This window comes from Zootoca vivipara, chromosome 4 (assembly GCF_963506605.1).
Source record: "Zootoca vivipara chromosome 4, rZooViv1.1, whole genome shotgun sequence".
Lineage (NCBI taxonomy): Eukaryota > Metazoa > Chordata > Lepidosauria > Squamata > Lacertidae > Zootoca > Zootoca vivipara.
The window spans coordinates 78,109,584-78,136,537 of record NC_083279.1 but is presented as its reverse complement, the minus strand read 5'-3'; the positions used below and the strand labels follow the sequence as shown (position 1 = coordinate 78,136,537).

General features: G+C 45.0%; 1 protein-coding gene across 1 annotated transcript in view; it reads right to left on the bottom strand.

The window, feature by feature from the left end:
- The window catches only part of CDX2 (caudal type homeobox 2), a 28,152-nt gene extending 5,629 nt beyond the window's left edge, over nt 1-22,523 (bottom strand). Inside the window, exons 1-2 of the mRNA XM_035115890.2 lie at nt 21,768-22,523; nt 7,006-7,151 (exon numbers count right to left, since the gene is read on the bottom strand). Coding sequence (XP_034971781.1) covers nt 7,006-7,151; nt 21,768-22,272 — 651 coding nt within the window. The 5' untranslated portion in view covers nt 22,273-22,523. The remainder of the gene's footprint in view (nt 1-7,005; nt 7,152-21,767) is intronic.
- Between the last annotated feature and the right edge of the window lie 4,431 nt (nt 22,524-26,954).

The window sequence follows — 26,954 nt, the reverse complement described above, 5'->3', positions numbered from 1 at the left end:
TCATAAATTCCTGAGAATCTAAGCTCTCCTTTTCAAAGCAGAAAGATAACATGTTTTCAGGGGGAAGGAGGGAGCAAACAAACTTGTATTGTCATGGAGATGGAACATAATTTGCATATTGTTAAGTTTGCGTCTTCTTAGCAGAACTGATAGCATCCCGAATTATTAAATTACTGTAGAAGTATCTCTTTTTCTTCACACCAAAATGTAAAGATTAGAGTCTGGCCCAAGTGATACACTTCTGAGCCCCTTTAATTCAGCGGAAGGGTGTTAAAGAGTGCATTCGGGGATACCTAAAACACTTTTGTTTCTGCACTCTGGAATCACACTCATCCCAGTTTGAGGCCAACCACAAGCCTAATTACGGTAGGTTCCCCAGCCCAGGTCACACCCACATTTCCCAGGCATTAAGTCACATATGACAGCAGAAAACTCAAAGCAGGCTAAAGGAAGACTGGACTCAGGAGAAACTGGTTCTGTAGTGTGGAAGAAGGAACCAGTTACTCACAGAGCACATTGACTGATGGCTGTAGTCTTACCCCCACCTTCTTCCAGAGCAGTTTTGCAACTATATATATATGTTGTTGTTTAGTCGTGTCTGACTCTTTGTGACCCCATGGACCATAGCATGCCAGGCACTCCTGTCTTCCACTGCCTCCCGCAGTTTTGTCAGTATACAGTGGTACCTCTACTTACGAATTTAATGCGTTCCGAACACACATTCGTAAGTAGAAAAAAATTGTAAGTCGAATCCCATAGGAATGCATTGGGAGAAAAAAAATTGTAAGTCGAAGCAACCCTATCTAAAAATTCATAAGTAGAAAAAAAATCCTATCTAAACTACATCCAAGATGGCGGATGGAGCTCCATTCGTAAGTAGAAACATTCATAAGTAGAGTTATTCGTAAGTAGAGGTACCACTGTATTGAGGTTTACAGTCAATAAATATGTTTTCCAAAAAAAGCACCCAGTGAACTTCTAGTCATATAAATGAGGGGCACTTTAAAAAATATAAAATGACAGCACATGATCAATCTGAAGCACAATAGAGGGGTAGACATGACGACCAACCCACTGTAAGAGGATTTAAGCCAAGGGCTCCCAGACTGTGTTCCGGGGACCATCAGTAATCTGCAAGTTTCATTCAGGTGGTCTGCAGCATGTCTGTGGATTTGTGACATTGAAGATAAGAGATAGCACACTATTTGCATTAAATGCTTACACTGCTTTTAAACTGAATTTTAACTGCTTCTTTTATTTCTTATGTTGTATCACTTTTTCAATTCTGTTGAATAGCATTCCTGTTGAAATACGACAGATGCTCACTAGGTGCACATTCTGGAAATAATTACAGACATTTTTGTTCTGAGGTCCTTCCCAGCTGGATATATGAGTCTTTACCATGAGTGTCCACTTATTAGGGTTTTAAGTCTTGTTTTAAATGTGTTTGTTATTGTTGTGCCTTTAATTATTCTTAGTTACATGTAAATTACCTTGCAATAATGCTTTAAAAGGCTGGTAGTAAATGAATCAAAATGGAGATAACAATAACACTAATACTAAATGCATAGATAAGAAATAAAAGAAGCAATAAAAATACAAGTAAAAACATACAGCATCTAGCACAGGGCATTACAATTGCTATCACAGTTAGAAAAAAACATTAAGTGGTCCACCAATACCCTCAATAATTTAAAAAAATTTATAGTCGTCAGTGGCTGAACATTAATTGTGGGGCAAAAATGAGGGGGAGGCTCAGTTCACTGGACTGAAAAATGTACCAACCCCTGTTTTTAGATACATATGTTTAGATACACATTAGATACATACACTCTCTCTCTATGACTTCCTCCGTTCGTTGGAGCAGCAGCTTTTTAGCTAGAGATGCTCTGTTGGCTTCCAGCCAACAGAGGACACTGGGACTATCTTCATATGGGATAGATCCACATGTACAGTATATATACTTTGTAACTAAGTCTGCTTTCAGGGATCCAACTGTGAACTGAATGAGTGAGTAAACTACTTTAATACACTGTACTCAAGACTGTGGCGTGTTTATTCTTTTTAGAGGGATATAAGGGAACTTACCAGCAATCTAATATTGAGAGGCTTAAACAAGCCTGCAACCAACTATCTGCTAGCGCAAGTTAGGAAGGATATTAATAAAAAATATATCTTCTCCTGCCTCCCTGAACATTCCCACATTAGCGACCCCAGTTCCAAGTATAAGATTTATATTGTGTTGTATGGTTACATTTTACATATATATTTTTCTGCTGGCATTACACATATCATATTTTTAATTTAATTTTACACATGTTTCTGTCCTGTAAGGATTTGCTGACACTTTCTTAGGGCTACCAATGACTGTATCCATCTTCTTGTCAACCAAAGCATCTGGGATATAATAGCCTTTTGAAAGAAAAATGCTATGTATTCTTGTGTTTGATGTTGTAAATAGCCCTGTGATCTTCAGATGAAGGGCAACATAGAAATTTAAGAAATAATAATGTTTATGGGTAATTTCATTCTTGTAGTTCTCTATTTTCAAATCAGTCTAGAACCCAGGCAGCCTTTCAGACAAGGGACTGTCCTCTCTAAATTAGGAGACATGTCAACACTACCTGCATAAGAAACATCCTTTATTCAATTATGGGGGGTTATAATAAGCCTTCCATTTAAATTTCTCATTACTTATTACTTTAGGAAGCTTACTAAGGGGACAGGACGAGGCATATCTATATTTAGGACTGGAAATTGTTTGGGCATGCTGAACATTAGTTTCAATTTAGAATGGTTTGCTCATGGGGGCTGTTTTTTCAAAGTGGTTAAGCTGGGTTCCCCTCACCCCATTTTAAGGGAATATATAGTTGGAATGGGAAACTAATTGCAAACTCAAAACAGGAAGAGTGGGAATGGAAAATAAATCCCAGGTTTATATCCAAAATACAACCAGAGTAGCAAACGGATATGGTACATTAGAGCTTAGCTGACTTCTTACAGCTTTCATGGCCAAACAGGGACTCTAGAAATCAATGCAGCCATCATCAAAACACCAGCCCTTATATAAGTGACAGAAGAGAAGAAAAGCCATTATGCACATGGGAGCCAGGCTCAGAACTAATGCATTTCCAGGAAACCCAAGGACCCTCGGAACAGGGGTTGCACTCGGAAAAGTTAGAAACACAACTTTCCATGGACTTTGAGAATGAAAGTGTGTGGCGTTTGTAATTTCCGCAAAGACTGCCGTTAGGGAGGCTGCCTGGAAAGTCTCTTTAAGGTGATCGGAATGGGATAAACAAACTCTCCCTCCTGAGCATGTTGATATATGCCTCATAACACAATACAGTATGTGAACTGGATATATGAGCACATGTTTGTCATTTCCGCCTCAAACCTAAAACACTGTCCAGGTGTGCCAAGATTCCATGGACACCAAAGGGATTTAAGCAAGTTCTCAGTGCTGCAGCTAGGTCATTTCAGACTCTGGACTTAAGGGTGAGAATACCTCGTGAGCATAGACAGAGCATACCTTCTCAGCACTGAGTAACCACAATAGATTCTCCACACTTCTGTAGGATCACAGAAGAAAACATTCCACATCAGAGGCGCTTTCCCAATCTCCCATCTTGCATGAAATGGGAAATGAAATAGTAAAGGCAGTGAAATGGCCCTCATCGCTTTTAGACGGGCTATATTGTGTTGAAACTTGAATCCCATATTTCATATGTTTCTGGAGCAAAGCCCAGCGGCTTCCTTTGGTGAGCCAGTAGCCACTTGTTTCAAAGTAGTGCTGAAGATCCCTTAAAACTAGGAATGGGGAACCTTTGGCCCTCCAGATATTGATGCATGTCCAAAAGACAACATCTAGGATTATGTTTAAGACATAATTGTTTAAGCCAAAATTGTGTGTAGTCAAAACACATTAGGTTCAAATACAGATGGGATTACCAAACAGTTTCCCTCCCAGACATCCACCCCAATTTTAATGTTTTTTTTGGGGGGGCGGGGTTGCCAAGTGCATAAAGCTGAATGTGCACAAGTTTAATGCATGTAAATTGTGAATGATCTGTGTGTCACTATTTGAATGAAAAGCAAGTGCCATTCTCAAGCCAAAGACTGCAGAAAGGCGGGGGGGGGGGAAGCTCTTTGTGCATTTACCTACTATATTTATAAGGCCTCATTGCAATAAAGTATCAATACACTCTCCAGCAGGCATCTCCAAACTTCAGCCCTCCAGATGTTTTGGGCTACAATTCCCATCTTCCCCAACCACTGGTCCTGTTAGCTAGGGATCATGGGAGTTGTAGGCCAAAACATCTGGAGGGGGTGCCTGCTCTGGAGGAAGTCCAACCAGTGAAAATAGAATACTCAAAAAAGCAAAAGAAAAAATGGTTAATACTGCTTAAAATTACAAACTATAATCTCTACACACCCACCCACAGCCCTACCTCATTTTTATGTTTTGCCCAGAAATCATATCCTCTAAGGAGAAAGTGATAATACCTCTGGGTTTTGTGCAAGGAATGAGAGTAAAGCTGCATATCATATGCTGAAGGGCACTTTTATCTTGAACGACTTCTTAAATTCCATGGCCAACATCTGGCATTATAAATAGGTTATGGGCCAGTGCAGTTCAGACATTAGACCTGGGAACCTTTTCATACAAAAGTCTTCAGTGCAGCCCACAACACTCCCAACACACTCCGCAGAAAATTGTGAAGCCACACAATTGGTACTCGCATGGAATGAGTGCTCAGCCACATTTGGGTAGTTGGCTTTTGGGGTGACAGTGCTACATTGCACAGCAAAGCAAGTCCATGCGTACATAATAATATTTTGTTGTTGTTGTTATCATGCTGAATGTTTAAAGAACAAATAACCTGCCAAAACTAAAGGGTAGCGATGCTTTAAAAAGGGTGGGGGTGGGGATGACATCTAATTGGAGTGCAATGAACGGCTTGCCATCAAATTCATGGGGAGTTGACACTGTTCACGAAACATTGTGATGCGGTCTCTGCAGGGTGGCCTGCTGACCAAAATGTGACAGCAGGACGCTTGCCCTAGGTTGTGGCATTCTCTTGGAAATAGATACGTTCAGGATTGATCGAAGGAGCAGAAGTGTTGGTTTGCTCAAAATCATTTCCTTGGACTTGAGCTGGTTGACTCTGGAGTGAATCTTTGTACAAACTACAGCACTGGAAGTGTGGTGAGTGACCTAGGGCATGAGTTGTCCAAACCCCCATTCAGCCATGAAACCCACTAATCTCCACCAGTTAGAACCTCATTGGGTCATGATGAGGATAAAATTGGGAGGCGGGAGAGCTTAGTACAAATGCTGTGAGCTCCTTGGAAGTGAGATGATATAGCCATGTAAATGAATAGCCCTCACTTCCACTGCCATGGAACTTAGCAGCCTCATACTTACCTAACACTTTCAGCACAAGGACTTGAAAGGATGTTTTCAAAGGGGACACATAAACATGCCTTTTAACCCACATTTCTAAATGCATGCATTTCTAATGTCATGCAGATGAGAAAGCCATTTTGAAATCAAAGGCATGCTTTAAATCAGAGGTGAAGAACCTGTGGTCTTCCCAGATGCTGAGCGACTGCAAGCCCATCAGCCCCAGTCAGATGGTAAGGGACCAACCCTGCCATTAGGCAGAGTGAGGTAGCTGCCTCAGGCAGCAGATTTTAAGTGTCAGGAAAAGGAAGCAAGTTGTTAAGTTTATTTACTATCATTTTGCTCTCCAAGAGGCACTTAAGGGATTTCTTTGCTTCAGATGCTAAAATAACTTAGCTGGCCTGAGGTATTGTATGGCTTCATCGTTTCTGGAGCAAGAAAAAACATTGAGCTAGCCCTGATGGGAGTTGTAGTACAAAAAATTCTGGAGGACTAAAAGTTCCCTGCTCCTGCACTGAATAGTGCTGGGTTAGCAATACAGGAGGAAGGGATATAAACAGCTGCAATTCATTGGATGTTTTGTTCCTCTTAATCAGGCCTTTAGCTGATTAATATTCTATGGGCTTTTGAATGTGTTTGTGGGAGCAGGGTTTTGTTTTGTTTTTATTCTAATTATTTAGTTGTGCTTTTATCTTGTATTTTTATCTTGATCTTTGGATAAAATGGCAGTATATAAATAGTAGTAGTAGCAGTAGCAGTAGTAGTACATAGTAGTAGTAATAGTTTAGCAAAAAAGGAGTATAGCACAAAATATTTTTTTAGATACATTTTAAAGTTAGATTTATATCTCCCATATGAAAGTGAAAGCTGTGGTTTACATTCCCTTGAGCCAAGCAATTTCTCTCCTTCATTACAGAATCCAGCTTTGCCACTTAGTGTATACACAATAAGCAGCCATAGCCAACTCCTGGCTTGCTGGCAAGTACCTATATAATAATGCCTCTCTAGACAGAAAGGCCATAGCTCAATGGGAGAGCACATCCTTTGCATGCAGGAGGTCACAGGTTCAATCCCTGACTGGAAAACACCCCTGTTGAAAATCCCGGAGAGCTGTTGCCAGTCTGTATCACCCTTAATGACCTAGATGGACCAGTGTCTGATTCGGCAGTTTTCTAAAGACACCATGTGCTTTCTAAAGACGGCAGTTTTCTAAAGACACCATGTGCAGGGAGTTCCATGCTTTTGTTCTGGGAAGGACATTAGCTGACATACTTAAAAAAAAAAAACATGAGGCTTTTAAAAGAGCAGGTGGCACAATGAGTCAGTGCATCTGGCTGTTAAAACAGAAGGTTGGTGGTTTGAGCCCACCCATCGATAGATTGCTGCATTGCAGGGGGTTGGACTAGATGACCCTCAGGGTCCCTTCCAACTCTACAATTCTATGATTCATGGGAGGACCTTGGCCTGACTGATTAATGGATTGTACCAATAGGTTTTTTTAATGGACTGAAGCTAAAGCACCATGTCAAAGAGGATTTTCTGGGAGGCTGCAGGGGCCTTGGACATCTTACAGAGCAAAGAAATAGCCAAAGTCGCACCTGTCTCTCTGACAATCCCAGATTGGCTGCCAGTTCAGCTTTCCTCCGAATCGTGATGTAGCGGCTGTAGTGAAACTCCTTCTCCAGCTCCAGCCGCTGGTGATCAGTGTAGACCACGCGGTACTTGTCTTTCGTCCTGGTTTTCACTGAGGAGAGAGATGCATGCCCGTTAAAGGAAATGCGATTACAGCACCATTTCTTTGGCGCATTCTTTGGACGGTATATTAGGAGAACGTTTGGCTTTAGCAAGAACCTAGCCCCTGTGAAAAATCCCCATTAGTCTCTAGCAACTGAGGCTTCTGTAGACAGTTGACCAAAGCAAAGCAAAGCAAAACAAAACATTTCAAAATATCCCTGCTTGGCATGTTTATGCAGGAGGGCTTCCAATAACCCTGGGACTTTTCAGTTTCCAAAACTTAGCTCTTGCTTATTTCCACCCCACCCCACCCCACCCCAAACACAGCAGGTTAGGAGGGATCCCTCTTCTTCCTGCTAGTTTAAATTATAAGCCCTCCAACGTCTGGCTTCAAGAGGAAGTGATTTTCAAACAATGCACGCTTGTAAAAAGGAGGCAGCTGCTGGGTTTATGGCCCCCAAGCCAAACACACACAAAAACACAACCGTAAAGCAATGCTTTGTGGGGTGTACCTTGATTTGTCCATCTATATTATTATTTGGCACTCTGTAATTTGGCCTGTTATGACTTCTACAAACTTCTACTTATTAGGAATGGAGTCCCAAAACTTCAATAGAATTAAAAGGTGGTATCGCACTAAGTGTTGCTCAGCGTAGACCCATTAAAATTAATGGAACAAACTTAGTCATGTTCATTCATTTCAGGGGGCCTACCTTTGAGTAAAACCTAGTGGAGTGCCACTTCTCCAAGTAAATGTGTTTTGGAGAATAGCTCTCTGATATGCACAACCCACATAAACAGGCAGTTTAAACTTCCGTGGGAGGTATTTAAATGCACACACTTCATTTTTCAGTTTACTTTCAACATGCTCGAGTTTGGCTGGGTCTTGTCACTGTGGTTCAATCCAGTGGGAAATTCCCCTGCACTCATAAACCCCCCCCCCTTGAAATGAATTGAAGCTGCAGGCAAACATCGTTCATTTCATGTGTGCAGTCTCACTAGATCATTTGCAAAGTATCAAAACAAGCCTAGGTACAGCGTTGTTTTGTTTTTTGTTGTTGTTGTAAAGGCTTGCTAACAGTTTTACCTTTGTCCCAAACAGATCACTTAATATTGGAAATCAAAGTATCAGTCATTCAAATTGCGCTTAATTTATATCACAATAATAAACATTTCTAGAACTTGGGAATCAAGTCCCAACCATTTCATCTAAACTTCCTTCTGACTCACAAATTACTCACTTATACAAATGTGCATAAACTCAGGCCTCCCCTTTCCCAGGCCTGATGCTCAACCCCCTCTGTTAAGCAGCACTGTCTCAAGTCACAACCAAACTAAAGTTTGGCCATTTTAATTCCCATTTACAGTCATACCTCAGTTTAAGTACGCTTTGGTTTGAGTACTTTCAGTTTAAGTACTCCACGGACACGTCTGGAACGGATTAATCCACTTTCCATGACTTTCAATGGGAAAGTTCACTTCAGGTTAAGTACAGACTTCCAGAACCAATTGTGTACTTAAACCGAGGTACCACTGTATTTCAATGGTGTGGGTGGGAGAGTTAAACATATGTTTTGCCCTATTTCCATTGAATTATATTTCATAGAATCGTAGAGTTGAAAGGGACACTGAGAATCATCTAGTCCAACCCCCTGCAATGCAGGAATATGCAGCTGTCCCTTATGGGGATTGAACCTGCGACCTTGGTGTTATCAGCACCACACTCCCACCAACTGAACTATTTCATTGCCTTTTTACACAAACCAACAACAACAAAATTGCGTGCCAGTGTGCAATTTATATAATATATATAATGCATTACAAAGTCAAGAAGTAATATGCTATACTGTTTATTTTCTCATTAAACTGCATATCACACATATCACATTTTCCCATAAACTATTCCCTCTTTAGACATGGACTATCTACTAAGATAGGAGGATAAAGTTTTGGGGCATTGTGGGGGGAGTCACAGTTGAATTGGATGTGGGGTGGCGGCGGAGTGTACACATCTAGTAATGGAAATTTTCCACACATAAAATTTGCAGACACTCCAAGGAGGAAACATTTGGATTTCTCGCACATCTGATGTATGATGTGTTGTCCTTAGTTTGCAGGTGTATACATGGGTACAGAGGCGAAAGATATAAACAATGGGGCCAAAGGTTGTGACATGCAAGAGGCATAATAGTCTGCAACATTTCAGTGCAAAGATCAAGTGCCTATAAAGATAAGTACATTCACAAAATGGTCATTTCCACAAGCACACTACAATAAATCTATTCACGTTTAAGGAGCCACATGACTGTTGTTGTTTTTCCTGGAAAAGACCAGCATGATCACCCTTCTGGAAACTGTTGCCCTGCTCTCGGAGTGGGTAAGCAGAGGCTGTTTGTTTGTTTGTTTGTTTGTTTGTTTGTTTGTATTTAAACTGTGAGGCAGAAAAGAAAGTAGCTGGCTGGTCCTTGAAGGCAAAACCTCTGAAACGGAATCCACAAATCAAAACTTCAGTACTTTGTTATCTATGAGCAGTCAAATACAAAACCCCATTAAATATGACTCCTTTTAGACAGAGGCTGCCTTGCCATGGTTATCTGTGCCCTGGTAACCTTTAGATTAGACTGTGGCAGTTCAATGTAGGTGAGGCTGCCTTTGAAGGTTGTCCAGAAACAATGGAGAAGTACGATAGCTACCTGGAATCTTTACGGAATGCTTTCCCCGTGGAGGCTTGCCTGGCACCCACTTTGTAACCTTTTTGGTGTCAGGCTAACAGAGCAATCCAAACCATGTCTACGCAGAGGCTAAGTCCCATTGAATTCAGTGAGGCTTACTCCCGGGTAAGGGGGGCTAGGATTGCAGCCTAAGACATAGATGCTTACCCAGACATTTGAATCTTACGTATGTTTTAAAAGGGTTTCTCTGTTGTATTTTATATTTCATTGCTTGCACACTACTCATCGGGTTTTTTTCCCCAGTAACATGAAGGGTGGTAAAATAATTTTTAAGTGACGATTAGGAATATATCACACCAGTTCTTGAACACCTGCACTGGACCCTAGTTCATTGCAGGGCAGAATTCACAATGCTGGAACTGATGCTTCAAGCTCTTCCTGACTTGGCACCACATCAACCTGCCAATACTCTAAGGTCATGATCATGGAAGGGTGTTCTGCAGGTGCCTTCATCAAAGGAGAAGAAGTGGATGGAACCAGGAAATATAATCTTCTTGGTGGTGGTACTCCACCTTTGAAATCTCTCTCCAAGAAGAGCCTTTTTAAAACTTGGAATTAAGTCACAACAATTTCCTTCCTTCCTTCCAAGGCACCTATCACCTATATTTCTCTCTATCCCTCTTTCTCTCTCTTTCTCTCTCTCTGTACTTTTTTTTAAGCCCTAAATTTGCATTGATTATAAACCACACTCTTTCCTGATCTTTTTTTATACCTGTAGTTATTTGTATTATGGTGTTATTTTAATTTCATGTTAATGTTAATGTATTTTGGTATTTGTTGGAAGCCACCCAGAGTGGCCGGGGAAACCCAGCCAGATGGGTGGGGTATAAATAATAATAATAATGTTGTGTAAACTGTGCTTTTTTAAAAAAATTAATTGAAAGGTGAGATCTGAGTTTATTAGTAATTATCATAAAATATGTAAAGTGATTTATGTGGTTCCGCAACAAGCACTCTTGCTTATCAATAAAAGCCCATGTAAAACAACTGACTTCCTTCCAAACACATGAAGGCACCAGTACCATTCACAGCAAAAGGATTGAATTGATTTAAATATCCAGGCAGGCACTATCTGGCTGGGAGATCAGCTCTTTACTCCTGCAGTTTCAAGGGATTGGAAAGCTTTGATTTAAACACTGCCACTTGTAAATGAGAGATAAACTACACAAGAAACAATATTCTATGATTCTATAAGGTACCTCACCCTTCATTCAGAATAGCTTTGGTTAATGCCATAATTATGAGAACTTATATATCCAAAGTGGAGCGTAGATCAGTCAGTTTACTTGCTCTAATCTAGAATAAGTAAGTTTAATTTACACCAGTATTTCTTATTGCAAGTCATATGCCGAGATGGCAATAGGAACGGTGCAATCCACAAAGTCAATTTTATGACGAATGTAGACGCTCTACAGTCATTTAGGCTGAACTATACACAAACACATTTGGGCCAGAGTAAGGAGGAGTGACTTCTACCTAAATTTCAATTTTCCCTCGTTTGAAGGTTTATCTACAGATCTATCTCATTATAAAACTTATATGCGAGAACTTGCCAATTCCAGTACTTTTCTACATTTTTTCTCCTCCAAAAAAAAAAAACCCTGACTGCCCCATTCCCTGGGGAATTTATTCCCGGGACAGGCAGCTGGCCAAACCAGGAGAATAAATTGCGCCATGACAATTTCAAATTCACTGCGCTTCCCAAATTCACTGCGATTCCCAGGCAGCCCTCCAGCGCGTCTGTTTGCGACTGGCCTTTGGTCTTTTCTCCCGCTTCTCGTTTAACTGGTTCTCTTCTTAAACAGACCCCCACCCGCACCACAAATAAATAGAGAGATCTGAGCTTCTTCTGCCTGCCTGTAGGTGTTTAATGGCCGGCAGGCTGCCTTTGGTGAGGCTAAACAAAAACAAAAAGGGGCAGAAAGGCGCGGCCCCTGCAGCCCACAGACAAAAGCTTCCCCGCGACGAAGACAAGGCTGATCTGAGGGAGCTCCCTGGAGCCGCTCAAAGGAGAACACGAGCGCCGACAATGCGCTACAAGGCGATCTTATCAAAGCGAGGAGCCTCCGGAACGCCCCCGAATTGCAGGCGCAGGCGGGTTGCCTGGAACAAATGGGCGGCAGGCGCTTTCATTCTCCCCTCGCGCTCTGCGCGGCGCATTTGAATGGAGACAGGCAGGTCCCTTCCCCTCCCCACTGCGGGAAAGGAAGAAAGGGGTTCGGAAGAGGTTGGGCTCCTTGAATTCAAATGCATCTGGGGGTGGGAAGCAGGGAGGGGGCTCCTAATAAAACGCAGAAGACCTAGTCTTCCCAGTTTCAGCCAAATTGCCCCCTCCCTTTGAAAATAAAACAAAAAAACACAGTAGATCGGGGAAGGGGCGTCCAAAACAGAACAAAGGAGGCGGTCTTCCACTGGGCCAAAAAAAACCCATTGTTGCATCTAGCGCAGTGCGGAGGACACTGGCTGGCTGGCAGCAGTTTCAGGCTCTTTCCCAGATGCTGGGGAGAGAAGCTAGAGCGTTCCGCAGGTCCAAGCTGGTGCTCTTCCTTTGGGAGTTTATAATATGACTTTTCTCCAATGCAGGGAGATGCTGAGCCTGGTGGATCAGGCCAATAGATCCACCAGCCTGTTTTCACAGCAGCCATGCAGGTTGGGCCACCTACACTTCCCCCTAATCTGAGAAAAGTCGGAAAGGGAGAGAAACATATGGCAGACACTTTTCCCAAGCCACAAAAAAAAAGACCTCCTCCTCCTTCTTCTGTTAAATATTTTTTATTAATTTTCAATTACAAAAGTCCAATATATGCCATATTATATCAATATCAAATAGCAATCCAAATACCAATCAATTACACAGCCAGTTATAAAACTTATGTGGCCTCCCACCTGCTGTACTTCAAGGTCTGATTCCCTTTAATTCTGCCTCCAGACTATTTTTCAAACCAAATACAATCCACTCTTGATAAAATGACAGTCTTCTTTACAACTTAGGAAAACCACAAGCCCATTCAGACTTGGACTTGCATCAGGAAATCGGTTCTCCTAAAATGGCAGAAGCATTTCAAGGCAACCCTGAAAGGCACCCTATAAATATAGTTTGGGGTTTTGTATTGTGTTTATAAGCAATAACAATTTTTAAAGGGTCTGAGCATGTACAATGCCCATTTTCCACATTATTGATAACAGCAGCCTGAGCTATTGTGGTATCTCAAGTCTGATGGGTTTTTTAATAAGGCTGAAGACACAGATCCAAACCACAACTTTACAGAATTGTTGTCCAGGTTAAAAGAATGCAACTACTGTATGCAAATATGTTGAGTAAAATCAATCAAGGACCAATTAAGGCTTTTAGGGGCTTGATGAATCCCGGCACCTCAGTTCACACTATTCCATGGATGAAGTCACTCATATCATGTATCATATCATATCATCCTATCATATCAGCCTTCACCAACTTGGTGCCTTCCAGGTTTTCTGGATTACAACTTCCATCAACCTGGGAGTCCAGAAGATCTGTGAGGCAACAGATTTATGAAGTCTGGTATGCAGTATATTCACACAAACTTCATTGCTTGCAGTGACTTTCTCTAGCGAATCCCAGGATCTCGCTAACTGAGAGAGAGAGATTCAGAAGACAAATGATTTAAGACAGAATGAACTGGTAGAATTGCCACTTTTTGTTTATTTGTTTGGGTTGCTGTTGTTTTTAACCCCAAGTCCTTATGCTTTTTTAACACCTGGTGAGTGACATCCCAAACATTTAAGAGACCAGCCATTTCCCACAACTGGGGGGAAACTTCCTCTGCTTGGGAGCAGGGCATGAGCAGGGGAGGACAACAGCCTTTAAGAACTAGGTAGAGCTTAGAGAAGAGAAAGTAATGGGCCTGGTCCACTGGAAAGTTTCCCTGGATTGTGTTGGAATGAAGACATCTCAGTTGCAAATATTTTGTCAGACTCTCAAGACAGGAGAAAAATAATAGAAGCTTCTTTCTGACTGGATTGCTACCTATGTATTTAAGTGATCTCTCTCTCTGGGATTTTTAAGGGTGATGGCCAATGTTAGTTATACTCAGAGTAGACCCATTGAAACCAAAAGACTTAAGTAACTTTAGTCCACCAAGTTCACCCTAACAGTACAACACTCAAATTAAGTCCTATTGCATTTGGTGGGGCTTACTCCCAGGTAAATCAGATGAAGACTGCAGCCTGAGGATTTTGCATTGCATTATGCAAAGGTGCATTTAAAGTGTTTCGTATTGTACTAGCATTAATGTTATTAGTGTGGCAGCACTCTCGCCTTTGGGAACTCCCTGCCTATTGACATCAGACAGGCCGCTTGACTGTACCCTGTTCAGCGCCTGCTCAAAACATTTTTGTTTGGGCATCCACATTTGTTGAATTTTGACATGTGTTTTAATCTGGTTTTTAGTTTATCGCTAAAATAGCATGTGTGTGTGTGTGTGTTTTAATGTTTTAAATAACTGGTTTTAACTGTTTCATTGACTTACCATTTTTATAAACCACTTTGTAGTGGGGGTTGTTCTGTGTTTTGGTTTTTACAATCCCAATGCATATACGTTTTAAGAAATAAAGAAATGATAGAGATTCTGTGATCACCACGTGGGAGCCACATAAAGGCCAATAATGCCTCCCAGAGAGGACTGCAGAAAATCAACCACTGGTTTGCTTGGGGTGAAGAAATGGGGTGGGCGGGAGAGAGATTTTTCCCGTTGATCTACTGCGGAGAATTTTGCAATCCACCCAAGGGCCTGTTCCCACTCTCAGCTGCTGCGGCCACCAACACTACCCCCCTTCCCCCACCCAGGAAAGAGAGAGAATGAGAGAGGAATGGCAGATTTCAATATTGACTGCGAAAGTTTCTGTTCCACCTCCCTGTCCTTTCTCTTCTTTTCCGGTGAGGGGCGGGCAGGGAAGGGGAAAGAGGGGAACAATAGCAAGGAAGGTGTATATCAAAGCAAGATAGGTTTAAAGCCCCCTCCTCATGACAGATGAGGGTCTGCCAAAGAGAGGGGAGGAACAGTATTAGCATCACAAGTAGGACTAAGGGGGCGCCTGGAGGACCCTCTTGCCCTCTGCGACCTTTTCCTAGGGCATTAGCATCCGAAGTTGCTTCTAAGGTTGCTATCCTAAGGACACTCACTCAAGAGCAAGTGGCGCTGATCTCAGTGGGGCTTTCTCCTTAGTAAGGATGGTGAAGGGTGTGCTGTAGGATCAGCCTTCCCCAAGCTGGTGCCCTCCAGCTGTTTCGGACTATATAACTTTAGCGGCGATGGACGCTTTTGCTGAGATTGCAGGGGTTGGACTAGATGACCCTTGGGGTCCCTTCCAGCTCTACAATTCTATGATTCTAACTCCACTCAACCCCCCAGCCCAGCATCTGCTTGTAGGGCCTCAGAATGGCAAAGGCCAGTGCTGGATTTAGGGTGGTTCCTCTGCACAGGGTGTCTAGCCAAGGGGGCGCAAAATAATAAAAATAAGAATAGCCTTTATTTAGATGGGTACCTACAGAGAAGATCCATTTTAAAAGCATCTGTGCCAAAAGGAATTATTGTGAAAATAAGAAATATTCAGGGTATGTGTGACGAGTTTTGTCCTCATTCAAGGCACCATATTACCAGTCTGCTCTTGCAAAGGCTACTGCAGATGCAGGGCCTCCTGCTACATCCATGATTTATATTTATTATTTCCAATATACACTTTCATTAAAAGAATATCATGGTGGTATGCAACATATACTAATGAAACCAGCAAAAAGCACCCATAAAACTTTAATAAATACCAACTGGTTAAAAAGAGAGCATTCATACTGCAAAGGCCCTTCTAAAACAATGTAGTTTTCAGAGCAGCTCTGAAAGAAGGGAGGAATGGTTTCTGGCAAACCTCTCCTGGTGGGGAGTTCCACAGTCCCTGCCACACTAGAATAATAGAATCATAGAATCATAGAGTTGGAAGAGACCACAAGGGCCATCCAGTCCAACCCCCTGCCAAGCAGGAAACACCCTCAAAGCATTCTTGACATATGGCTGTCAAGCCTCTGCTTAAAGACCTCCAAAGAAGGAGACTCCACCACACTCCTTGGTAGCAAATTCCACTGCCGAACAGCTCTTACTGTCAGGAGGTTCTTCCAAATGTTTAGGTGGAATCTTCTTTCTTGAAGTTTGAATCCATTGCTCCGTGTCCGCTTCTCTGGAGCAGCAGAAAACAATCTTTCTCCCTCCTCCATATGACATCCTTTCATATATTTGAACATGGCTATCATATCACCCCTTAACCTTCTCTTCTCCAGGCTAAACATACCCAGCTCCCTAAAGTGGCTCAATCTGTAGTGAAGGCCAACCCAACCTCAGAGGTGCAGGGAGCCACCAGAAGTGTCCCATCCGAGCATCTCAGATGACTGAGAACACTATTACCTCAAATCTGTTTCCCATTCACTCCCATCACTTCTGTCTCTCTTTCATGGGGATAATAATGCAAGCATATAAAGTCACCCAGTGCTTAGATGTCAGTGTTATTAGTCATCCCCACATTGCAAAAGGTGTGTTTGTGAGTTCATGGCAGAGCTGAGGTGTATGTTGACTAGGTCTCACTAATGTATTGGAATTCAGATTGTTTATATTCTGGTCTAACTAGTTGCACTCAAACACACTTTGGGGTGAGATACCTGTTTACAGAAGGATCCTGTACCTATCTACTCAGAAGAAAACCCCATTGAGGGTTGCAGTCTCTGAGCATTTCAAGCGCATGGTCCAGCAAAAGGGGAGCAATTTCTTGGCTCTCAGTGGGAGAGTCAAGCACACATAGCATCCCATCTGGCTTCAGTGGGTCTTGCTCACATGTAAGGTGTATAAGGCTGCAACCAGAAGTTTGCAACAAACTAATAGAGGCAACCTATGGGAATTAAAATTAATGGTACTGGCAAGCACTTCCCTAAGTCCCAGAGGAGAAGGGACCTAGTTGGACCACAACTCCCACCAGCTCCAGCCAACATCTGGCAGGCCATAGGTTCCACATCTCTAAATTAGGAGATGCAAACAGTCAGATCCTAGATACATTTACTCTGGAGTAAATAGCAAGCAATACAACTTCCCAGGGTTTCAGAGAGGATTTTTTTCTCTGAACCTTGGGACACTGAACTTGGGAGCTTTTTGCATACTAAGGAGATGCTACTTCCCATTGTGTTCAAATATGCTTACTCTGGAATATGTACAGCCAGAGGCAATGGGAAGCCCACCAAGACACACACCCCCCAAGCGATGCAGAACAGACTTTGGAAAGGAGGAGGAGATCTTTCTTGAGGAAAGGAAGGAGAGGGATTGCTCATCCCTAGCTGGGTGGCCCTACGGGGGGCTGCAGAGAAAAGCTGCCAAGCCGTGGAACACCTCCTCTCTGCACGGATTATTAGCAGCACCAGCCAATAATTTAAGGATGAAGCCCGGCATCAGCTCGACGATGGGAAAAGGTCCTGCTGCAAGGCCAACGCGCGTCGCCGCGGACGTTGCCTCTTATTATTCTCAATCCAGAAAAAGTGCTAAATCAAGCTGATCCCACGGGATCTTCAGATCAGCCTCTTGCCTACAAGAACTGATGGTTTTGCCCTTCAGTTAAGAGGTTAGGAAGCCAAGCGGCCTCGCACAAACTGGATTGCACTTTCCTCTGGCGAGGAGCCAGGGAATTGATGTCTTCACTACAAGCTCATGTACATTTTATACCACAGGGCTCTCCCGATGCTGTTGGACTCCAGCTCCCATTAGCCCCAGCCAGCATGCCCAATGGTCAGATATTATTAGGCTTGTAGTGCAATAGTCACAAGTTCCCCATCTCCACGCTGTGTCCCAAAAAAGTTCTCACGAAACTTGGGTCTGGGCTGTACCACTTCAGACGGGGGGGGGGGTCCCCCATCGTGGCATGTTCATCTGTAGAAAACAAATCTCTGCCGGGAGAAAACTAGCAGTTCAGGAAGAAGGCTGGGCAAAAACTTCCCAGCATACTACTCAAGGAATCTGTTTTTCATATGGGCGATTATTCCCTCTCCAAAATCTGAAGTGGGTACAGCCCAGGCAGTAGCCCTTGCATCTCAGTGACAACTATAGACTGCTTCTGAATTCTTAGTCCAATGTGGATCCGGGTCATTCAATGTGCTTCTGTGTCTTTGAAGCTGCAAATACCCTGATTTAAAAAAACAAAAACCTACAACCACCGGAAGTTCTCCTGCACAAGCGTAGTTGAAAATTCAGTGGGAGTAGCAGTGCAAAGCCTTGCCAAACTCGAGATTCGTTTTAACGTGTCTTGCTCAAGACAACTTTCCAGTCGTTGGGGCTGGTTCCTTGTGCGTGTCCGCACTTCCCAGTATGTTTTGTCCTGAGATTGAACCTTCGCTAGAATTAGTGAGCTCATCAGAAGAACATTAGAAGCAAATGGACCTACATCCACAAGTGAAGTGCACTGCAAGACCATGGAGACTTCCAGGGCCTCTGAGATTATACAACCATTTCCCATTAAAGCAAATCTTTCAGGATCAAGGCAAAACAAGAATGCATTAGGTTAAAACAAGAGGTTCAGTATTGTTCTGACAATCCAACTCTACATACATTTTATCTTTTCGTGTGAAGAATTCTACCGCTCTCTAAACTCTCAATATTTTATCCACGGGATTCTGAATGGTTGACTGTATCATAGACGTCAAAGCACTGCTCATGCAAATTGTTTAATTTACTAGCTCAGCCCTAGGATAGAAGCCGGATCCTACAGGCATTACTCAAGAGTAAACCCCTGGGATTTTCATGAAACTGCTTTCTGTTTCCGATTAGTAGAGGGATTAGAGTTTTAAAACCGATTCCAGTCCAGCTGAATTCCAAAACCTGTGCGTCAAGACGGCCCTATATAATGCGCCTTTCGCTTCAATTCTAAACTTAAATTCAACTGCAAGTAGGTTACATTCCTTGATTTTCAACCGCTCCTCTTGAGTGCTTTCACTGCGGGTTACCGCTTTCCCTTGACGGTAACAATTTATATGCGAATTTTGTGGTTTTCTTTTAAATATTGACAATAAGGAACAAAGGTGGGTTTTTTTTAAAAGGAGTTGTATATTTGCTCTTCAATACCACCATAATCACTGCCCCCCCTTTCGCAAATACACCAAAGTTTCCAAAGCAAGGCTCCCCCACTCTCTGCAGAACCGCCTCTGGAGTGATCTACTCCAAGCGGGAAGTCCCAGAAAACTCCCTGCTTTCTACGGTCGCGCGTCCCCTGCGCAGAGCAGCAGCCGATGAGTCGCTCCGATCCCTGAACCATACACAGTCAGTCATCCGGCTTCAAATATCACTAGAGAAGCAACGTCAGCCGAGGCCCTCTCCTGCTTCTGGGCTTTGATCCTTGCTCCCGGAAGGGTGTTCTCAGTTGTCTAATTAATGCCAGCAAGTTGACGCGTAAAGAACAGAGGTCCACACACCGTCCCCAGCCATCCGTGGCCGGCTCTCTGTTGTTGTTGTTGTTACACACACACGCGAGCTAGATTCTCCAGCTACAATCCCCAGCGGAAATCCCCTTGCCACCATTATAGTATAATTCGAAACATATTCACTCTGGTTTAACTCCCACTGAATTCAATGGGACTTGCTTCCTATCCAGGCTGCAATCCTTCATAGACGTTGCCCACAGCGGGGACTTGCTTCCGAGCGAACATGCCTATGATTTGCGCTACTAAGTGTGTTTATTAGGATTGCAGCTTTTCAGGGGGTTCCCGAGCTTCTAATTTATGCCTGGGTCATGCCTCCCGCGTTCATCCATGCCAGCCTACAGAGTTGGAACACATTCAAGTCTCCTGGGCGCTGTGCCTCGCCATGGTAGCCTATCCCTTCCTTACAAAAACCCAGCGACGAGAGAGGGGAGATAGCTACCTATTCTGCGAAGCTGGATGGAGACAACGGTCCGGAAACCACCGACTGCTAAAATCACAGATCTTCCCGCATCAAGTAATCCTGACCTCACCTACCCTACGATCAAAGTTACGGTAAGGAATGACATTACAGTAGTAGAATACTGGAGCGCTCGAAATAACCCTTACAAAAGCAAAGTTATTTGGTCCCATCTAGCTCGGTGCTGTCTACACTGAGTAGCAGAGGCTTTCAGGGTTTCAGACACGGGACATGCCGGGGATCGAACCCGGGACATTCTGCATGCAAAGGACATCTCCCAAGGAGCTGCGGCCCTTTCCCCGAAAGAATACGTCGGTGGGAAACCCCCCCTGCAGATTGGAAAGGCCTTAGGGGGACAGTTCTTGCCAGCCACAAATTTCAGCTCGGCAGCAGTGCTTGGATTTATATATGGGGCTTGACCTCGCCAGGTTGAGAAGCTCCATGAAAGGGAAAGTCCCATTAATTTGCAACGGGACGGATTTCCCAGGAAATGTGTGCGTGTGTCTAGAATGGCAGTTTTAGTGCCCATATGCTTCAGTTTAACTGGCTCGGGCGATAAAGATGCCTGTCTCCAATCAGATCTGTAGTTTTGTACAGTCTGGAAACTCACCAGCCCAACAGGAATGAATCCCGGAGGAAATGGACCAGGCTGAAGAGAGTCTGAGAACCTTTCTGACGACAGCCCGGCTAATCCAGGCTAAATCCTGTGAAATAGTTTAAACGGTATTGGAGAAGCGCAGTTGCAGGGGGGATCATGAACGCGCAGTTTCATTTGGAAGGAAGTCCCCTGCTTCCCACGGGATTTACTTCCATTTAAATCCTGAGCTGGGATCCTGGCACAAATGTAGGACATATAAATTCAGACGGGGTGGATCTGAGATTCATGCTCCCCTGAAGGGGAAAACACCCGTTGGTTTTAAGAACTGTAGAGAGTCACGATGTCTCAGAGAAGCAGTTCAGTTTTGTGGATTGCAGTTTGTGGATTTGCAGCCTGTTAAAAGTTTATTTGCCGCCTCCTTTTACACTCGCTGGCTCGGTCTTTGACCCTTTGCCCACTATTAATGAACTGACTTCCCCAATATTTAATGCACGAATCTAGCTCAATCCTGGCCTTGGCAACTCAGGAGTGAAGGCCCGCTGCTTTCACTGGGATTTACGCCGTGTAAGCAAGGGGTACAGTCTTTCCCTCCGAGCAAATGCCTTTTAAAGGGAGGCAGAGGTATAATAAACTGACAGGGCGAGGTATTCCCAGTACGTAAAGTGCCACTGACGCCAGCGGACTTACTTCCGAGAAAGTTTATATGGAATCTGGAGTAGCGCGTGGATTTCAAACTTAGCAGGAAATAACATTCGTTTTTAAACTGTCACGGCCTCAGGCTAGCAGAGGAAGCCTACTGATGATGACATTCGTTTTAATGGTTCGGCTTTACGAGGGAACTGGATACTACTAAAAGCGAGCAGGCGCGCGCAGGACGGCCCAACCCTCCGGCCTCACAGCGCTGGCGATCGACTCCACCATCCCTGCAAGGCACGCCAACCCTGGATCCAGTCCGAATATACTATGCATATTTCCAAAAGAAGGCTCCGTATGATGGCTGTCTCGCTTAAATCCGAGAGAGATCCTCACACCAGGCCGTCGGTCCCCGACCAAATACCCCCACACCGGGCTCAATTTGATCGAGGTGCGCGCGTCACCTTAACCCTTGAAACAAGCAAGACCAGCCGCGGTCCCTTCCAGCGTCCATGCTTTCTTAGCTCTTCCATCTTTCCCCTCCCACGGCAACCGTGCCCCAGCGCTGGTGCAGAGTGCCGCTGCGTCGCCTGAGCCCCACTGAACAACTTCCGCCGCTGCGCCTGTAGGTGATGAGGTGACCGGGCTTCCTCCAGGCCTGCGCCCCACAGCCCCTTCTTCCGGACACCCAATGAGCCCCCCCCTCCCTGCCCCTTCTCCTTCCTTACCGGGTCCCCCTGCCGTGGGTTTCCTGATCCAGTCGCAGGGGTTCCGCCTCTGGCCGCCGGGAGAAAGGTGCTCGGCGCCGGGCGGCGAGTTGAGCGGCTGCATCAGCCCCCCGGAAGCGGGGACTCCGCAGGGGGGCGCCGGCGGCCCCTGCGCAGGGTGGTGGTGGTGCGGGTGCGGGTGGTAATCCCCGACGGGGCTGTATGCCAATCCTGCCGCGCCGGAGGGTCCGTGCACGGCGTTGGCGGCCGCGCCAGGGACGCCCCCCTGCCCGTAGCCGTTCCAGTCATCGCGCAAAGGCGCCCCGTAGGCGCCGGGCCAGGGCGATCCCGGCGACTGCGCGTTGTCCAGCCCGATCCCGGCGGGCACATGGTAGGCGCCGTAGTCCGAGTACTGCGGGGCGCCCACGAAGTTCTGCGCCGCCGCCAAGTTGAGCCCCCCGGCGTGGCGCACCGAGCCCGGGTACATGGAGGCGCCGTCTTTCTCCAACAGGTAACTCACGTACATGGTGGCCGGAGGCGAGGGACTCTCCTCCACATACTGCTGCGAGGGCGCCGGCGATGGGCTCCTGGCCTCCCTTCCCTGGGGGGGGGGGGAACCCGGTGCGCTGTGAGGATCGGCGCCCACCCGGTGGTTTAGGCGCCCTCCCTGTGGGCGCAGAGGAACCGAGAGCGCAGCCGACGCGCGATGGTCAGGGAGCCACCGGCTCCATCGGCCGGCCAGGCTCGCCGTGCTCGGGACGAGGCTCCGCGCTGTGTGTTGATAAGGGGCTCTGAGCAATGGCCAGGCCAGGCCCTGCACCCAAGGCAGGTGACGTGGAGAGGGAGAGGGAGGGAGGGGAGAGAGTGTGGGAGGGAGGGAAGGAGGGAGGGAGGCACCCGGGTAATATAGCTGCTCCAAGCCCCCGAAGAAGATTTGCATTTAAAAAGATAAGGCAGAGGGCAGCGACCTGATCACAGAGACATATTCGGGCCTTTATTGTTTAAGAGCTTCCTTCTCCCATTGCAACCTGGTGCACTTTAACCTCCAATCACAGGTTCAAAGAATGGGAATCCGAAGAACTTGCAAAAGGGAGAGCGGAGCGAAGAGGCGGGTGGGCGAAGGTGGAAGCGCACCGAAGGTCTGGAAAAAGAGAGCCTCCCAAGAATAAAAATAAATGAAGCGCCTCTCTTTGATGTGAGGTCTTGGAAAAGGCCTAAGCAGTTGGCAACGCTGAGAAGTGACTTCCAAAGGAAGAAAACAGAGGATCCGTCATGTGTTGGCCAAAACAGAGAGAGGTTTCCAGGCCCAGTTACGCACATTTCAGTCTCATCTAAAGGGAGAAAGTTAAAGCCTAGGAAATGGGGGCGTTAGGCTAGGAAAGACTCTCTCCATAGGTTCGAAACTACTCCCCCCCCTTTAAGTGTTCCCTTAACATTTTAAAGCCCGTTTACTCATTAATAACCAATTGCCAGGTTAATCCCGGATAAGGAGGCGGCAGGCACAAAACGCCAAAGCTGCGCACGACCCCAAAAGAGAATTCAGAATGTCAAAGGATTATCTTAATTTCTTTAGGGTTTTGTCGTGTGGCAAGAAAGCCCCCGATTCCCTTATCAAGGTGCGGACCTGAACACTTTAAGGAAAATCCCGGGTTACACTCACGGGAGAAAAACACACACATTGAGGCTCCTTAAGGACTATACGTTTTCATTTATTTCATTTTATTTGTTGGTTAAAAGTTACCGAGGGCTGGTCCTATATATTTTTCCTGGTACAAAGCTATTGAGATTATATTTGACCAGTCTGTTCCATAGGCTTCCCGCCTCTCTGAACCTGCCTATTACTGAGGATCATGAAAAGAGTGGCTTTTATTTATATATTTTTAAAGCATTCGATTCCAAGGCAAATTTTTTAAAGAGGATCAATTGAGTCTCGAGCCAGCTAGATCGAATGGGCAAAAGAAAAGAAAGAGGCAGAGAATCAATGTTCTTGGGGCGAAAAGGTAGGAGAGTCCATTGCTAGTCAATTTATTTCTATTTAAAACCCAAAGCTTTTTACTTTTAAACTAGGCTGATCTGACTGTATATGTTTCAGCACTATTCTATGGAGAGATGGATCTGTTGCTTGCTGCTGCTGCTGTTTTACAGAAGTCCCGAAGAATATAATTCTCTATCAAAGGACAGTCTGTCAATATACAGTGAAACCGGAGCAGTAATTGACCTTCTCAAGACACCAGAGAAGGAAAAAGACGAACTTTCAGTCCATCAATTTGCACACACCAAGGGGGGGAGGATTAAGAACGGAGCGTGGTACTTTAAATCTGCCCAATAAGAGAGAGAGAAATGTGGGTCATTGCGACTCCTGATTTATTTTGTTAACCCCATGAACTGATCCGGTTTCGGGCACCTTCTAAGCCCGATCCAGATCGCAAGAGCTTCTGCGGTGTAGATAGGACGAGGCCACTTTGATATGAGCATTCTGCCGCGCGTCGCGGCGCAGACACAAGTTGCCCTTTGAAGATGTGACAGGCGGCCCCCGCTTTCCCCGGCTCCCCCTCTAAATCCCAACAGATTCACTCATTGTTTTTAAGCTTTAACTTTTCACCTTGAGCCGGGGACAATGCGGGGAGGCTCAGGGTATATTTGCATCCCTTTAATACACACAGCAGCCAAATCTTTTGCTCAAACTGCCGGCGGTGGTGGAAACTTTCCTCCGTTCCCATCGCGGGTCGGCGGACTCGAGCGCCAGCCCCTTCGTCTCCTTCTCGACCCCGGCTAGAACAATCGTCTGCGGGGAACCAGCCGCAGCTGAGATCGCGGAGGTGAAGTCGCCTTAGGGGCAGGGAGGCGGCAAAAGCTGTGCAAAGGGCAGAATCCGGCCAAACCAAAGAGGGGGGGGAAAGGAGCTGTGGTATGCATGCTTGCTTAGAAGTGAGCCTCACTGTAACTGCAGGATCGCACTGTTACTGCGCCGCCAGCTTTCGTAGGCTCTCAGCCTCCAAAGCGTATGTCACAAAATAAACCTAATGCAACTCTCGATCCTATATGATGCGTGGGTTTATTGGGAATTCCCACTGTGATAATTGACGCCCCAGATGCATAGGATAGCAGCCTTGCAGCGCAACCTCACGCGTGTTTGCTCGGAAATAAGTTTGCGCACTAAGCTAATTCCCAGGTAGCGAGGTAAAAGATTGCAGCAAATAATCAAGTATCCCCAGTAATAAGTAGACATAGGATCGCGCGGTCAGTCTGGTAAGGTTTTGTATAGATACAGATGCACTCACATATTACACACACAAACACACACAATTACTATTACTATTTATTAAATTTGCATACCACCCTTCATCTGTAGATCTTAGGGCAGCTCACGGGGGGGGGTACAAGATGAAAGCACAAAATACATAATAAAAACAAGAACAAAACAAACCAATAACACCCCCCCACACACCATTAAGTATAGTGGGGAAACGGGACTAACTCTGGTGGCACATCCAGGCAAAGTTAATCCAAATTAAAGTCTTGAGCCTCGGTGTATGTTTCGAATCGACATTATTTATTAGCAGCAGTAACGCAGCATCATCGACCCAGCTTCATTCAAGGCGTTGTTGTAACCCGCCTTGAGGTTTTGTGACTAAGGAAATAATTTCAAGTTTCAGAAATGAAATAAAAGAGCCTCGTTGATTTGAACGGGGCTTCCTTGAAAGCCAGCAATGTGCAGGGCCGTGTTTGTACGCTTAAGACCCCCAGCCAAACCATTAAGATTTAAAAGCTATATTTAAAAAACAAACAAACTGTGTATGCGCATATACAGTTACCGATCATTATAGCTGCCTATCTACACGCGCTGCGCTATCAAGCGATCAACTTTACTAACCTCTCAACTGTCTCTCTTTCCTCCCTTTCATCAAATGCAGCTAACCAGCTGAAACAAATGCTCAGTTCAATTTCAAAACAAACAAACACAAACAAACGAATATTGAATGAAGATAATAGAAGGCCACAGACCACCTCCACTGATTTTTTTTACAGAGCTGCTGAGGAATAAATGAATGGAGAGTTGCAAATAGATTTCCTGAATGAAGAGCGCGAACTACATTTAATTCATTGGAGGGATCAAGAGGTGTGAATAAATGGCCCGATATTCTCAAGATGGCAGCTAGAACCTCCGAGGAACTCTGGATTTGAATTTCCACTTGTAAAGTGATTTGTTACTTGACGCTCACTTAGATCTCGGTTCGTGTTTATCTGCCTTAGGTACAGAGGAAAGTCCATCTTGCTTGGCAGAAGGTCCCAGGTTCATTCTCCGATGTCTCCAGGTAAGGCTATACAAAGGATTTCGTGCTGAAACCTTGGAGAGCTGCTGCCAGTTGATGTGGGCACTTCTGGGCTAAATGGAGGGTATAAGGCAGATTCTCTTGTTCATCGAAGTGATTGCAGCAGCTGGGATGAGCTAACAAGATTTCAAGGAAGGAAAGTCCAATCCCCATTTATTTATTGCATTTCACAGAATCACAGAATTGTAGAGTTGGAAGGGACCCCGAGGGGCATCCAGTCCAACCCCCTGCAATGCAGGAATCTCAGCTAAAGCATCCAGGACAGCTGGTCATCCAACTTCTGCTTTAAAACCTCCCAGCAAGGAGAGTTCACAACCTCTGGAGGGAGACCGCTCCACCTTGGAGCAGCTCTTACTGTCAGAAAGTTATTCCTGAGGTCTATATCCCACCTTTCTTTCCAAGGAGCTCAAGGCGGTGTACAGCGTCCTCCCCATTTTATTCTCACAACAACCCTGTGAAGTAGGTTGGGCTGAGAGATGGTGACTGAGTCAAAGTCAATCGCTGCGGATCCTGGCCCAGTGGGGATTTGAATTCTAACCACTGCTCTGCACTGGCTTTCTGCAATCTCCTCTTATTCCCATCAATAAGAGGAGTCGAGTGTTAAGCAGAGATGAGAGACAGGAATTCGGCTTAATAATGGAAATCACGGGGCTGAGACCACCTTGACAGGCACATCTACACGATGCGTGTCTACCAAGTGAAGCTGGTTTAACTTGCATGGCTTCTCTTTAAGAAAATTTTACTGTTTGCAGAGACACGGAAGGCATATCAAACACTGCCTCTGAAAACGGGTTTAATAAGCATTTGCCACTTTTATGGAGAATTCTTGTCCTGTGTGGCCAGGGGACAGAGCATGTTCAGCACAGCTCAGAAA